The sequence below is a fragment of the Somniosus microcephalus genome, chromosome 1 (genome assembly GCF_052327205.1).
Source record: "Somniosus microcephalus isolate GS21.2 chromosome 1, FLI_Smic_1.0, whole genome shotgun sequence".
Lineage (NCBI taxonomy): Eukaryota > Metazoa > Chordata > Chondrichthyes > Squaliformes > Somniosidae > Somniosus > Somniosus microcephalus.
In genome coordinates this window covers 113023463-113039953 of record NC_140987.1, presented here as the reverse complement: position 1 = coordinate 113039953, position 16491 = coordinate 113023463, and the positions used below count along the sequence as shown (strand labels likewise).

At 44.5% G+C, this 16491-nt stretch overlaps 1 protein-coding gene across 4 annotated transcripts in view; it reads left to right on the top strand.

The window, feature by feature from the left end:
- LOC147124294 (selenocysteine insertion sequence-binding protein 2-like) overlaps positions 1 to 16491 on the top strand; it is a 171901-nt gene that overhangs the window by 35052 nt on the left and 120358 nt on the right. For all 4 annotated transcript variants that reach the window (XM_085984698.1, XM_085984717.1, XM_085984726.1 and 1 more), the window contains 3 exons: positions 3709 to 3787; positions 9710 to 9855; positions 9965 to 10105. In XM_085984698.1, coding sequence (XP_085840824.1) covers positions 3709 to 3787; positions 9710 to 9855; positions 9965 to 10105 — 366 coding nt within the window. The remainder of the gene's footprint in view (positions 1 to 3708; positions 3788 to 9709; positions 9856 to 9964; positions 10106 to 16491) is intronic.

The following is a 16491-nucleotide window of genomic DNA, read 5'->3' as shown; positions in this document are numbered from 1 at the left end:
ATCGTGAATCTTGTTGCCAATTCAGATTAGAAGAAGACCGCATGTATCCAAATCACCTTCGGAGTGAAACCTAGCCCAGTGTGAGACTTGTTACTGGCAATGCAATTTAGAATATGGGGGATTTACAATGGAGAAATGAGAGGCCTGATTTTTAACTTCCATTTGCCACTATAAAGATGGTACAAGATTATTGAGATTTTTGCTAAAACTTAACTAGCTCAGTGATTTTACATGTTAGGGCATTGTTAACATTTTCCACTTGATTGGCTGAGCAATGGAAGATTTGTGCCAGGGAACAGGCTTTGGATAAACTGAATACCTCATTCCATGACTGAATTGCAATGCAACAAATCACTTTTGTTACTGGATTCCTTGTCCAGTCATTCTAATCCATTCTAGAAATCTTTCCCATTCAAATCAAATTACTTCCCACAATGATCAGTTTGTATGTCCTGTCAGCATTATGTAAAAGATCATTTGTATCAAGTATCATAAAAATTTAAATGTTTTAAATTGGAAAACATTACTCATTGTCCCACAGCTACCTGGACTACACTTCCTCCCACCCCGCCTCCTGTAAGGACTCTATTCCATTCTCCCAGTTTCTCCGTCTCTGCCGTATCTGCTCCGACGATGCCACCTTCCACACCAGTGCTTCAGACATGTCTTCCTTTTTCCGCAACCGAGGATTCCCCTCTACCGTGATTGACACTGCCCTCGACCGTGTCAGTTCTATCTCCCGCACTTCTGCCCTCACCCCTGCCCCTCCCTCCCAGAACCACGATAGGGTTCCCCTTGTCCTCACCTTTCACCCCACCAGCCTCCACATTCAACGGATCATCCTCCGGCATTTCCGCTACCTCCAAAGTGATCCCACCACCAAACGTATCTTCCCCTCCCCTCCCCTTTCAGCATTCCGTAGGGACCGCTCCCTCTGAGACACCCTAGTCCACTCCTCTCTCACCCCCAGCACCCCTTCCCCTTCGCCTGGCACCTTCCCGTGCAAGCGGAGGAGATGTAACGCCTGCCCCTATACCTCCCCCTTTCCCACTGTCCAGGGCCCCAAACACCCCTTCCAGGTGAAACAGCGATTTACTTGTACTTCTTGCAATCTAGTATACTGTATTCGCTGCTCACGATGTGGCCTCCTCTACATTGGGGAGACCAAACGCAGATTGGGTGACCGCTTTGCGGAACACCTCCGTTCAGTCCATAAGGGTGACCCCGAGCTTCCGGTCGCCTGTCATTTTAATTCACTGCTCCATTCCCACTCGGACCTCACCGTCCTTGGCCTCTTGTATTGTTCCACGGAAGCTCAACGTAAACTCGAGGAACAGCACCTCATCTTCCGATTAGGCACTTTGCAGCCTTCCGGACTCAATATCGAGTTCAACAATTTCAGATCATAACCTCGGCCCCTATTACATTTTCACTTGTAATTTTTCCACTCCTTTTTCCCCCCCCCCCCCCCTTTCCTTTTGTTTCTCTCTCACACCTGGCAGCTATCTCTTGCCCTGCCAGTACACTTCACACCTAATCTCAGCCTATTACATCTCGTCTAGCTTCGTATACCTTTTATTGTCCCTTTTACTGCTTTTGTTTCTTTTACTTCTTTTGTCCGATCGCAGCCCTGCCTTCGATCTATTTTCTTTTCTTTCCAGTTTTGAAGAAAGGTTCGACCCGAAACGTCAACTCAAATTTCTCTCCACGGATGTTGCCTGACCTGCTGAGTTTTTCCAGCATTTTCTGTTGTTATTTCGGATTTCCAACATCTGCAGTATTTTGCTATCGTACTCATTGTGCCTTTATCTGTCTCCCTTGGTCCCTGAACTTGTCACCTAAATAAATTTAAAAATTCACTGGATTTTGTCAAAAGTATTTTCTCATTATGCAGTAGAAATGTGATGTATCTTGACTCCAAAAAGCACGAGAAGCTGCAATTTAAACCTAAAATGATGGGGATTACAGGTAAAATCTTGAAATGGATGAGAAATTGGCTGAAAGGTAGGAACCAGCAGGCACTTGTATGGTTAGTTGGTTGAAAGTGCTGATTGGGTGTCCCAGGGCTTGGTGTTTTGACCCCTATTGTTCCTAATTATCATTAACAACTTGAATTTAGCAGCTCGATACAAAGTAGTCAAATTTGCATCTGGTGCCAAACTAGGAAGGGCAGATGAATCTGAGGAGTCAGCTTGGAAAATAGAAAATGAGTCAGACAAAATATGTAAACGATCCGCTATTCAGGATTAGTTAAATTGGAAACTGTCACTGAATACAGTGAAACCTGTATAAACGGATACCACCCCCAAATGACGGACTCCTGCAAAAAACAGAAACTTCATGACCGTCCCAAATAACTCACATTGCAAAAGATACAATGAAACAACAGGCACTCGGAAATTACAAACAGCCTTCAGTGTACCAAGCTCTATTTACTTGGTGTATTTTACACCTCAAGACACTGGTTACAGGCTAACATCACATTTTAAAACGTTCAAAGTACTATTCCTGTATCTGAGTCAAGTGGCCGCTGCAGAGATGCTTCTGGAATGTGCGTATGCATTTCAGCTGCCAATCACTCTCAGTTGTGCAGTCTCGGTGGTTGTTTGGTTGCTCGGCAACAGGAGAAAGACCCACTTGTAGAAAGATGAACCCCCCCCCTGCGGCTGTTGTCGGTACCAATCCCTGGGGTTTGAGTCTCTTTTATCTTCCCACCCCACCCCTGCAGTCGCTGTCCCTGCCGGTATGCCTCTAATTCACATTGTTCCCAAAGACAACTAATTATAATTGTTTTGCCTCGTGTAAACACAGATCAGGGAAACGCCCTTCACAGCACAGTCTGTCTTGAACTTATCACAACAACTTGTTAAGTAGCACACCAAGGGCAATCTGTTCCATCTGCAGTATGCTCTCACTATGGTACACAGTTTTTAAAACTCTCGCAATTTTAAAAAGGTATGAGGCCGGTCCATGGGGTTTGAATCAACTTGAGTTAGGTACCTAGAGGCTGGCTAGTGCCCATGGACCAATGCCCCAGGAGAGTTCAGTGCCTTTAGGAAGGGAGGGGGACAAAAAAGTTAGTAAAGAAAAGAGAGATCCCTGTACACTTCATGCTGTGATCCAGCAACAAGGTTATGTTAATGGAACCCTTTTTGGGTGCTTGGATGCCTGGAAATGACCGTTTGGTGCAATAGTGAACACCTGCGCTAATCGTGCAATCCAGAGCAGTAATATCGAGCGAGGAACTGTCCCTGCCGGCCTTCCAGGGTTTGAACCCCTCTATGGCCACTGTCCTCTGCTCTTTGAGAGGGCAGATGGGACCTCTGTTTAACATCTCATCCAAAAATGGTTTAAAAAGGTAAACTTTCAATTTTTGTTAATTTGTCGGCACGTTTATTCTTTTCATGCAATCTTTTTTTCTGAAAGTTACTCAGCGCTCCAAGAATATCTGACAAATATTCCCCATGAAAATGTTAGTTTCTGGTTTTGTTGAGTTTCTGAATCCAACTTGTTCAATGTAAAGGTTTTTTTTGGAGTGCAGTAGAATATCATTGAAAGGTGAAAAATGTATTAGACAAAATAATAAATACTGAGCAAACAGGTTTATATTAACGGATTATTATTCTGTCATCATTTGTTGGTGCAATTAATTTTTTGCCACTTTTCCGTTGTGAAGAAAATCAATCTAATGTCTTGCTCTTTGTCTAGGATGAGGGATTGGGAACATCCCAGCCAACTGGATTTCCTACTACTGCAGAGAAATGCTCTGATTCCACTACTGTCACAGGTAGATAGATTGGCCAAACTTCTTTGTTGATTGCATTTTGGATTATGTTGTGCTATTTCTAGAAATGGCTGTTAAGAGAAAAAATTTTCAAAATAGGTAGCCTTGGTTTCTTTTTTTTAAATTTGTTTATGGGATGTGGGCGTCGCTGTCAAGGCCAGCATTTATTGCCCATCCCTAATTGCCCTTGAGAAGGTGGTGGTGAGCCACTTCTTGAACCGCTGCAGTGCGTGTGCTGAAGGTACTCCCACAGTGCTATTAGGGAGGGAGTTCCAGGATTTTGACCCAGCGACGATGAAGGATCGGCGATATATTTCCACGTCAGGATGGTGTGTGACTTGGAGGGGAACTTGGAGGTGGTGATGTTCCTATGAGTCTGCTGCCCTTGTCCTTCTAGGTGGAAGAGGTCACGGGTTTGGGAGGTGCTGCCGAAGAAGCCTTGGCGAGTTGCTGCAGTGCATCTTGTAGATGGTACACATTGCAACCACGGTACGCCGGTGGTGGAGGGAGTGAATGTTTAAGGTGGTGGATGGGGTGCCAATCAAGCGGGCTTCTTTGTCTTGGATGGTGTTGAGCTTCTTGAGTGTTGTTGGAGCTGCACTCATCCAGGCAAGTGGAGAGTATTCCATCACACTCCTTACTTGTGCCTTGTAGATGGTGGAAAGGTTTGGGAAGTCAGGAGGTGAGACATTCGCCGCAGAATACCTAGCCTCTGACCTGCTCTTGTTGCCACAGTATTTATGTGGCTGGTCCAGTTAAGTTTCTGGCCAATGGTGACCCCCCAGGATGTTGACGGTGGGGGATTCGGCGATGGTGATGCTGTTGAATGTCAAGGGGCGGTGTTTAGACTCTCGCTTGTTGAAGATAGTCATTGCCTGGCACTTCTGTGGCACGAATGTTACCTCCCACTTATTAGCCCAAGCTTGAACGTCGTCTAGGTCTTGTTGCATGCGGGCATGAACCGCTTCATTATCTGAGGAGTTGTGAATGGCACTGAACACTGTGCAGTCATCAGCGAACATCCCCATTTCTGACCTTATGTTGGAGGAAAGGTCATTGATGAAGCAGCTGAAGATGATTGGGCCTAGGACACTGCCCTGAGGAACTCCTGCAGCGATGTCCTGGGGCTGTGATAATTGACGTTCAATCACCACAACCATCTTCCTTTGTGCTAGGTATAACTCCAGCCAGTGGAGAGTTTCCCCCCCCCCCCCCCCCCCCCCCCCCCCCGATTCCCATTGACTTCAGTTTTACTAGGGCTCCTTGATGCCACACTCCGTCAAGTGCTGCCTTGATGTCAAGGGCAGTCACTCTCACCTCATCTCTGGAATTCAGCTCCTTTTTCCATGTTTGGACCAAGGCTGTAATGAGGTCGGCAGCCGAGTGGTCTTGGCGGAACCCAAACTGAGCATCAGTGAGCAGGTTATTGGTAAGTGCCGCTTGATAGCACTGTCGATGACACCTTCCATCACTTTGCTGATGATTGAGAGTAGACTGATGGGGCGGTAATTGGCCGGATTGGATTTGTCCTGCTTTTTTTGGACAGGACATACCTGGGCAGTTTTCCGCATTGTCGGATAGATGCCAGTGTTGTAGCTGTACTGGAACAGCTTGGCTAGAGGCGTGGCTAGTTCTGGAGCACAGGTCTTCAGTACGATAGCCGGGATGTTGTCAGGGCCCATAGCCTTCACTGTATCCAGTGCGCTCAGTCGTTTCTTGATATCACGTGGAGTGAATCGAATTGGCTGAAGACTGGCTTCTGTGATAGTGGGGACCTCAGGAGTAGGCCGATATGGATCATCCACTCTGCACTTCTGGCTGAAGATGGTTGCAAATGCTTCAGCCTTGTCTTTTGCACTCACTTGCTGGGCTTCACCATCATTGAGGATGGAGATATTCATGGAGCCTCCTCCTCCCGTTAGTTGTTTAATGGTCCACCACCATTCACGACTGTATTTGTGAGGACTGCCGAGCTTTGATCTGATCCGTTGATTGTGGGATCGCTTAGCCCTGTCTATAGCATGCTGCTTCTGCTTTTTAGCATGCATGATGTCATATGTTGCAGCTTCCCCAGGTTGGCACCTCATTTTTAGGGACGCCTGGTGCTGCTTCTGGCATGCTCTTCTACACTCCGTATTGAACCAGGCTTGATGGTAATGGTAGAGTGAGGGATATGCTGGGCCATGAGGTTACAGACTGTGGTGGATTGTGCCTCATGGATGCCCAGTTTTAAGCTGCTAGATCTGCTCTGAATCTATCCTATTTAGCATGGTGGTAGTGCCACACAACACGATGGAGAGTGTCCTCAGTGTAAAGACGGGACTTCGTCTCCACAATGACTGTGCGGTGGTCACTGCTACCAATGCTGTCATGGACAGATGCATCTGCGACAGGTAGATTGGTGAGGACGAGATCAAGTAGGTTTTTCCCCTCGTGTTGGTTTTCTCACCACCTGTCGCAGGCCCAGACTAGCAGTTATGTCCTTCAGGACTCAACCAGCTCGGTCAGTAGTGGTGCTACCGAGCCACTCTTGGTGATGGACATTGAATTCCCCCACCCAGAGTACATTCTGTGCCCTTGCTACTCTCAGTGCTTCCTCCAAGTGGTGTTCAACATGGAGGAGTACTGATTCATCAGCTGAGGGAGGGCGGGAGGTGGTAATCAGGAGGCTTCATGGGGTCCGGAGTCAATGTTGAGGACTCCCAGGGCCACCCCTGTATACCACTGTGCCGCCACCACTCTGTCACAGGACATACCCAGGAATGGTGATGGAGGATTTTGGGACATTGGCTGAAAGGTATGATTCTGAGAGTCAGGCTGTTGCTTGACTAGTCTGTGGGACAACTCTCCCAATTTTGGTACAACTCCCCAGATGTTGGTGAGCAGGACTTTGCAGGGTCGACTGGGCTGGGTGTGCCGTTGCCGTGTCCGTAGCCGGTGCCGAGGTCGATGCCGGGTGGTCCGTCCGGTTTCATTTTTATTATTTTGTTTCGTAGCGGTTTGTTACAACTGAGTGGTTTGCTAGGCCATTTCATAGGGCAGTTAAAAGTCAACCACATTGCTGTGGGTCTGGAGTCACATATAAGCCAGACCAGGTAAGGACGGCAGATTTCCTTCCCTGAAGGACATTAGTGAACCAGATGGGTTTTTACGACAATCCGATAGTTTCATGGTTACCATTACTGATACTAGTAATTATTCCAGATTTATTTAATTAACTGAATTTAAATTCCCCAGATCTGTGGTGGGATTTGAACTCATGTCTCTGGATCATTAGTCCAGGCCTCTGGATTACTAGACCAGTAACATAACCATTTACCTACCATTCCCTTCTGGTTTTGGGGTTGGGAATTTCTGACATTTGCACTGTTACCGCCCCCCTGATAAAACTACCATCTGTGAAGAGAAAAAGATTGGTGAAGTCAAGCGTAGGTCCCTTGCAGTCAGAATCAGGGGAATTTATAATGGGGAACAAAGAAATGGCAGACCAATTAAATACATACTTTGGTTCTGTCTTCACAAAGGAGGACACAAATAACCTCCCAGAGATGTCGGGGAACATAGGGTCTAATGAGAGGGAGGAACTGAATGAAATCAGTATTTGTAGGGAAATGGTATTAGGGAAATTGACGGGATTGAAGGGCGATAAATCCCCAGGGCCTGATAATCTACATCCTAGGGTACTTAAGGAAGTGGCCCTAGAAATAGTAGATGCATTGATGGTCATCTTCCAAAATTCTATAGACTCTGGAACAGTTCCCATGGATTGGAGGGTAGCTAATGTAACCCCACTATTTAAAAAAGGTGGTAGAGAGAAAATGGGGAATTATAGACCGGTAAGCCTGACATCGGTAGTGGGGAAAATGCTAGAGTCCATTATAAAAGATGTAATAACAGAGCACTTGGAAAACAGTGACAGGATCGGACAAAGTCAACATGGATTTACAAAAGGTAAATTGTGCTTGACTAATCTACTGGAATTTTTTGAGGATGTAACTGATAGAATAGATAAGGGAGAAGCCGTGGATGTGGTGTATTTGGACTTTCAGAAGGCTTTTGATAAGGTCCCGCATAAGAGATTAGCGTGTAAAGTTAAAGCACATGGGATTGGGGGTAAGGTACTGACTTGGATAGAGAACTGGTTGGCAGACAGGAGTAAACGGGTCTTTTTCCGAGTGGCAGGCAGTGACTAGTGGGGTACCGCAGGGATCGGTGCTAGGACCCCAGCTATTCACAATATACATTCATGATCTAGACGAGGGAACTAGATGTAATAACTCCAAGTTTGCAGACGACAAAGCTGGGTGGGCGTGTGTGCTGTGAGGAGGATGCCGAGAAACTCCAGTATGATTTGAACAGGTTGGGTGATTGGGCAGATGCATGGCAGATGCAGTATAATGTGGTTAAATGCGAGGTTATCCACTTTGGTGGCAAAAACAGGAAGGCAGATTATTATCTGAACGGCAATAGATTGGGAGAAGGGGAAGTGCAACGAGACCTGGGTGCACCAGTCATTGAAGGTAAGCATGCAGGTGCAACAGGCGGTTAAGAAGGCAAATGGTATGTTGGCCTTCATAGCGAGAGGATTTGAGTACAAGAGCAAGGATGTCTTGCTGCAGTTGTACAGGGCCTTGGTGAGACCACACCTTGAGTATTGTGTGCAGTTTTGGCCGCCTTATCTGAGGAAGGATGTTCTTGCCATGGAGAGAGTGCAGCGAAGATTCACCAGACTGATACCTGGGATGGCAGGAATGACGTATGAGGAGAGATTGTGTTGATTAGGCTTATATTTGCTGGAGTTTAGAAGAATGAGAGGGTATCTCATTGAAACTTATAAAATTCTAACAGGACTAGACAGACTAGATGCAGGAAGGATGTTCCCGATGGCGGGGGAGTCCAGAACCAGGGATCACAGCCTAAAGATAAGGGGTAAGCCATTTAGGACTGAGATGAGGAGGAATTTCTTCACCCAGAGAGTGGTGAACCTGTGGAATTCTCTACCACAAAAGGCAGATGAGGCCAATTCATTAAATATATTCAAGAAGGAGTTAGATATATTTCTTAAGGCTAAAGGGATCAAGGGATATGGGGAGAAAGCAGGGACAGGGTACTGAATTTGAATGATGAGCCATGATCGCATTGAATGGCGGAGCAGGCTCGAGGGGCCGAATGGCCTACTCCTGCTCCTATCTTCTATATTTCTATGTTCAACAGTAGATATATTCTCCAGATGGACAACTTTATAACAAAATGTTCAATCTAGATAATTGTCATTCAAAAGTTGTATTTTTTACTTAAATTACTTTTTAAAATTTACAATTCTCTGTTTCTGTGTGATAAAATAAAATTGCAGAAAGCGTTTACTGATGCTTTATACATATTTTATTGAGAGTTGAAATTAGTATCAGCCAACATAAAACAGACTTTTTCATAACATTCACATGAGGATTATTTTCAAATATTGTTTGATTTCTTCTTGCTTCACCATGAGTATTTTAGAAGATTGTAAAACAGAAACTATTGCACTAGGGTGTGATTATAAATGGATAAACGGCATAGGATATGCTTCATATCCCAATATTGTGATGAGCTACTAACTCAGGAACAATAAAGGGTTGTATCCCACAGCTCTTCCTTTTGTTCTATTCCATTAATTTAAATAATAATTAGTTTGGATTTTTCTAATATGCAGATTAAGAATTTCTTCCTATAACACCACAGTATCCCTCCCCCCCCCCCCCCAAACAAAGTAGTATATATTTTTAATTATATTTTAATGAAATATGAGAAGTATCTTATGGAGGTGGTGTCACATTTGATATAATCTAAACTTTGAATGCAAACCAATATGTGTCTGTAGGTTTGTTCTGTATGTTAATGCTATAAAATAAATTGTGTAAGTTATTCATTTTGTTATTACACCAGAAAGTTCAGTTGCACCGTCTGCATCTTCTTTATCATCTACTGCCACTCCATCTGTGTTGTCGTGGGCCAGAATTGTTTCAGAAGCACCTAAGAAACCAGTTCTCCGTTCAGCTCCACCAAAGACACCGACACATAATGTTTCTCAGGTCAGGGTGAAAACAAAAATATGGGTTATTTTATATTTTTAACTTTGAAATGATTCTAATTTTTAAGTAATAATGTGAACAAAATGTGAAATATCAAATCATTCTGCAGAGTGATGATGGTGAAACAAAGCTGAAAGAAGCAGCTGGGAAAGTGAAAAAGAAGAAAAAGAAAAAGAAGCCAAAGGAATCTAATGCAGCTCCAAAACCTAATGAGTCCAAGATAACTGTACAAGAACTACCTCGATTTGAGGTACTTGATTGTGTCTGCATGTTTTAGTTGTAGTGTTAGAGGAGGGGTAAATGTGTGTTATAATTTACTCCTCAAATCAATAGGGTTTGCAACATTCAATGTCAGAGGTCACAGATTTATTAAATATACAATAGTTAAACATACACTCAACAACAGTACTTGCGACCAAACCTTGCAAGTTTAGCCGGAGGACTCCAATGCTTTACAGTTCCGAGCTCACTATACTGGCTGCAGACCTTCGAATCCATGAACTTCTTCCCTTGTCCCTTATAACTTTATTTTTAATTATTTTCCATCGAGCCCCCAGCTTTGTTATTTTATTGATAGTTTCACGCTTGTTGCAGTTCTACCAATTGAAACTTCTAATTATAAATCCATGCCATCCCATAGGATTACATAGGATATTCGGCCCAACTAGTCCATGTGGTGTTTATGTTCCACTCAAGCCTCCTCCCGTATTTCCTCATCTAACCCTATCAGAATAACCCTCTATTCCCTTCTCCCTCATATGCTTATCTAGCCTCCCCTTAAATGCATCTATACTATTTGCCTCAACCACTCCCTGTGGTAGCGAGTTCCACATTCTCACCATCCTCTGGGTAAAGAAGTTTCTTCTGAATTCCCTATTTGATTTCTTGGTGACTATCTTATATTGATGGCCTCTAGTTATGCTCTTCCCCACAAGTGGAAACACACTCTCTATCAAAACCTTTCATAATTTTAAAGACCTCTATTAGGTCACCCATCAGCCTTTTTTCAAGCGAAAAGAGACCCAGCCTGTACATCCTTTTCTGATAGTGCCGGATATCAGAAAGTTTCCTGTACCTGACGGGACCGAGCTGGTGCCGTACCATCAAAAGTGCCGGACATACCAGCGTTAATGTTGAAACATACGGAACTGAAAAGCTCCGTGTGAATCAACAAACCCTGTTGCTTGGCAACAGCTTCAAAACAGTCGGCTGCAGCTGCAAGCGTCTCTAGCTGAAGCTGTTGCTATAGCTACAAACCTTGCACTGCCTGACTGGGGAAAAAAAAAAGCAATGAGAACTAAAAAAAACTTATAGAAAACGGCTCCTGATTTTTGCCGTTAGATCGAGTACTCCGGACATATAACCTCCGGATAAACCAAAGTTTCCTGTATACCCTCATATTTCTGGTATTATCCTTGTAAATCTTCACTGCACGCTCTCAAGTGCCTCTATTTCCTTTCTATAATATGGTGACCAGAATTGTATGCAGTATTCTAAGTGGTCTAACCAAGGTTCGATACAGGTTTAGCATAACTTCACTACTTTTCAATTCTATCCCTCTAGAAATAAACACTAGTGCTTGGGTTTGCTTTTTTTATGGCCTTGTTAACCTGCGTTGCTACTTTTAGTGATTTGTGTATTTGTACTCCGAGGTCCCTTTGCTCCCCTACCCCACCCGACTCTCGCCCACTAAGTAATAAGTGACTTCCCTATTCTTCCTACCAAAATGTAAATCCTCACATTTATCTGTGTTGAAATTCATTTGCCAATTATATGCCCATTCTGCAAGTTTATTAATGTCCTCCCTATAACTTGTTGCAGTCCTCCTCAGTATTGACTATCCCCCCCCCCCCCCCCCCCCAAAAAAAATTTGGTGTCATCTGCAAATTCAGAAATTGTGTTTTTGATTCCAAAGTCTAAATCGTTAATATAAATTGTGAACAACAGTGGTCCCAGCACTGATCCTTGTGGAACACCACTTCCCACCTTCTGCCACTATGAATAGCTACCCTTTACCTCTACTCTCTGCTTTGTATTGAAGCCGGCTAGCTATCCATTCTGCTACTTGTCCCCTGACTCCGCATTCTCTGACCTTGTTCATCATTCTATTATGGGGTACCTTATCGAAGGCCTTTTGAAAACCTAGATAACTTACATCTACTACATTACCTTGCCTACTCTCTTTGTTACCTCTTCAAAAAATTCAATGAGGTTGGTCAAGCAAGACTTTCCCTTTTGAAATCCATGCTGACTATTCATTATTATATTTTTGGCTTCTAGATGTTCTTCTATTTCCTCTAGTAGGAATTCCATTATTTTTCCTAGCACCGATGTTAAGCTGACTGGCCTGTAGGTCCCTGGACATGTTCTATCTCCCTTCTAAAATATAGATATTATGTTAGCTATCCACCAGTCCTCTGGCACTACACCTTTTTTTAATGCATTATTAAATATGTGTAGTAATGCCTCTGCTATCTCTTCCCTAGATTTTTTTTTTTAATGCGTGGATGTAATCCATCTGGACCAGGGTTTTTTTTCGTCTTTGAGCTTGATTAGTTTATTTAATATATCTCCTTTTTATTTAAAATGCATTTATTTCATTACTAATCTCATGATCCAATGTCATGTCCACCTGTTCTATCTCCCTGGTAAATACTGAAGCAAAGTAATTATTTAATATTTCTGCCATCTCTCTCTATCACTGCTTGTGGTATTATCCTGTCCATCCCTTTAAAAGTGGCCCGATTCCCATCCCGACCTTTTTTTTATTCTTGCGCCTATAAAATATTTTACTATTTTGTTTTATGTTCCTTGATAATTTAATTTCATAGTTCCTCTTTGCTTTTTTGACTTCTCTCCTAATCTCTTCGTATACGAACAATGACTTACAGGTGAAGACCCTCTGGTCCATCCAGCCAGTCCCATACAATTGTGATACCTTGTGTATCACAATATATACACTCTCCACCCCACCCGAAACTCTGTGAACTCCTGGGAGAAGCCAAAAAACAGAAAATCCCCAGGCCATTTTATCGGGGGGGGGGGGGGGGGGGGGGGGGGGTGGAGAAATTCCTCTCCGACCCATCTAGGCAATGGAAACCCCCTAGTCCAGGAGATCACTCTGGTCCTGAATTCTCTGCAGCACCTACCTCCTGTAAGAGGTGATTTCTGTCCCAGCCAGAAACAGGTCCAGCTCTCGCTTGAAGCAATTCAGCGAATCGGCGTCCACCGCACAAGGCAGCAGCCTGTTCCAGAGGGCCACTATTCTCTGGGAAAGGAACCACCTCCTGACCTCTAACCTAGATCTGGCCTTGTATAACTTAAAATTGTGAATCCTGGTCCTCCCTAACCTATTGAAACAAACTGCCAACTGGAACATGATCCATTCCCTTCATTATCTTATAAACCTCAATCAGATCCCAATCAGAGAGCAGGGTAATTAAAGATACTTGGGCAGATACAGAAGGGTTCCCATACAACTCACTTGCCGATCAAGTCCTGTGTAAGGTTTCCCGTCCAACGCCAGCTCCTGTTAGTAGCAATGTATTTGCAATAAAAAATACTTACTCTTGATTGATCGGTCCGAGTGAGAGGGAGGAGAAAGGAAAAGAAGGTTAATTAAACACACAAGCAGCTAGTGAAGCTTCATTAAGGCATAATCACATTCCCGCGAGCCTGGACCAGTGCCACTATCCAGGGATAAACTGCACTTCGGCGAGGAGGGGTTTCGGCAAAGGTTCAGCCCAGACAGAGCGTCTTCTGGACAAGACTCCTGTAAGCTTCAGAGTAGAAGCTCCTAATTGGGCAGCGCTTGTATCGCAGCTCAGCCCAGTGCCTGTACTTTCATCACAAGTGACAGTATATAGAGTGCCATCAGGTATTGAGTGTAACTATTGGGATTGTGTACAATGGGAGTGAATGGGAAGGGGTTGGGTCCATTGGGATTGTGTACAATGGGAGTGAATGGGAAGGGGTTGGGTCCATTGGGATTGTGTACAATGGGAGTGAATGGGAAAGGGTTGGGTCCATTGGGATTGTGTACAATGGGAGTGAATGGGAAAGGGGTTGGGTCCATTGGGATTGTGTACAATGGGAGTGAATGGGAAGGGGTTGGATCCATTGGGATTCTGTACAGTGGGAGTGAATGAAGGGGTTGGGTCCATTGGGATTCTGTACAATGAGAGTGAATGGGAGTTGCCACCTTCTTCGGAACCGAGGATGACTTGCTTCCACATTAAAAATGAGTTATCAGGTGGCTGATGAGTCCAATGCGGGACCTACAGTCTCTGTCACAGGCGGGGCAGATGGTGGTTGAATGAGCAGGCGGGCGGGTGGGTGGGGTGCTTGGGTTGAAGTGCGCTGTTTGCGCTTGGCTTCCACTTGCTCCCGGCGAAGAGACTCGAGGTGTTCGGCGCCTTCCCGGATGCTTCTCCTCCACTTTGTGCGGTCTTGGGCCAGGGATTCCCAGGTGTCAGTGGGGATGTTGCACTTTTTCAAGGAGGCTTTGAGGGTGTCCTTGAAGCGTTTCCTCTGCCCACCTGGGGCTCTCTTGCTGAGTCGGCGCTCCAAGTAGAGCGCTTGTTTTGGGAGTCTCGTATCGGGCATGCGGACAATGTGACCCGTCCATCGGAGCTGATCGAGCGTGGCCAAAGCTTCGATGCTGGGGATGTTGGCCTGAGTGAGAACACCAACATTGGTGCACCTATCCTGCCAATGGATTTGCAGGATCTTGCGGAGGCAGCGTTGGTGGTACCTCTTCAGTGCTTTGAGGTGCCTGCTGTACATGGTCCATGTCTCTGAGGCATACAGGAGGGCGGGTATCACTACTGCTCTGTGTTAATCGAATACCATGCCAATCTCCTGCTTCTGAAAAGGATGATGTGGTTGCAGATGTTCGCTTCTGCAGAACTTATCAACTATTTAAAGTTCTCTACAGTATGCACTGGAATATCTTTTAATTTGTTTTGTCTAAACTGACCATTGCTTTAAGACCAGCCTTAATTCAACAGTTCAGTGGTCACTGCATCTAAATTGACTTGTACGTCCTCACTTAACAGGCAAAAGCTAAAGGTTACTGTTACTATTACTACAATATAAAGAGAAATCAATATCCGTATACAGTAGCATTAACCCTTTCCTTACAGTAGGAAGTAAACCAGATTAAAATTTAGATAAATGTACAATAATATCCCTGCTGACAAACTAAAATTAAGACAAATAACGCATCTATCCATAGTGTACTAGCCTTTAGTGCATTTCGTGAAAGCCAACACTCAGTACAAACAAGTTCTAGCTGGCCGAGCTGTTGAATTGAATTCCCGTATTGGGAAAGAAACCGATCCTGCTCCGCTCAGTGGCAGCTAGCTGAAAACAAACTAATTGAATGCATCATTTGAGTGGGTCTTGTTTGCCCTTGACACCATCCAGGACAAAGCAGCCCACTTGACTGCACCCTATCCACCACCTTAAACATTCACTTCCACCATCACCGGCGCACCGTGGCTGCAGTGTGTACCAACTCGCCAAGGCTTCTTCGACAGCACCTCCCAAAGCCGCAACCTCTACCAACTAGGACTATTCTTTAAATAACTTCCACCTTCCAAATCACTTCTGGTTTTCATGGCAGGAACAGTTCCAGTGCCTACCAATGTGTGTTTTTATCTACCCTTTTTTCTCCCCTGTAGTTCCTCTCCTGCCCCCCTTCTCCATTTCTCTGTATCTCTGTCCCATATCACCTGTTCTGTTTTTTTTTAATGCTATGGAGAGAGAATTAGAAGACTCTGTCACTAGATTGCTCCAGCAGACCAGTTATCAGCAAAGCCTGATACAAATTATCAATACCAGTACTGATATTAAAGTACCACAAGTATCTCGATGGGTGCACAGCACCATCATTTACAACAGTGGTACTCCTAGTATAGTCTAGGAGCCATTTGTAGCCCACTTTCACTTGGGAGGGAATTTTAACAGGCAAGTACGGGTAAGTTGAGGTTGGGTGTATAGTTAAATTCAGAGGAAAAAGAATCACAACTGCAACCCGGCTCCAGTGCGCCACCTGTGTTTCAATGAGGTGCGTTTGGTTGCGTGCGAGTAACCTGCCCATCGGGGCGATTATTAACGCAGGAAATTATTAAGACATAATTTAAGCTGATAATTGCATGTAAATGAGCGCCTTTTGACATGAGTTTAACTTCCCTTCGAATTTAACATCTCCACCACAGGTTTCCCGGGGCTCGGGAAACTGACCAGTAAAAAGGTGAGTTTCAGCTGCATTTCATGGGGGTCTATCAACTTCACATAGCCCAAACTTAATAAAGGTTCAGTTCTTACAACAGCTTTGTCAATTCCCTCTGGCAAACGATAGCAGAGAATTCTTGTCATCATGCAGGTTTTGGAGAAGTTTGAAGGCTATCAAACAGATACCAGCAGGATGGGAGGTGCCTTAGATGTTTTGACAGTACATCAGAAGAGGAAGACCATTACCATCTATGACAGCAACATGCATTACCAGTGGCTGTGAAAATCACCACTGCCCTCCAATTTTTTTGCTTCCGGAGACCTATCAAGGGTCTCACAGTCTGCTGCACATAAATGCATAAGGCAGGTGACAGATGGATTGTTTGCCAGGGCTGGCAG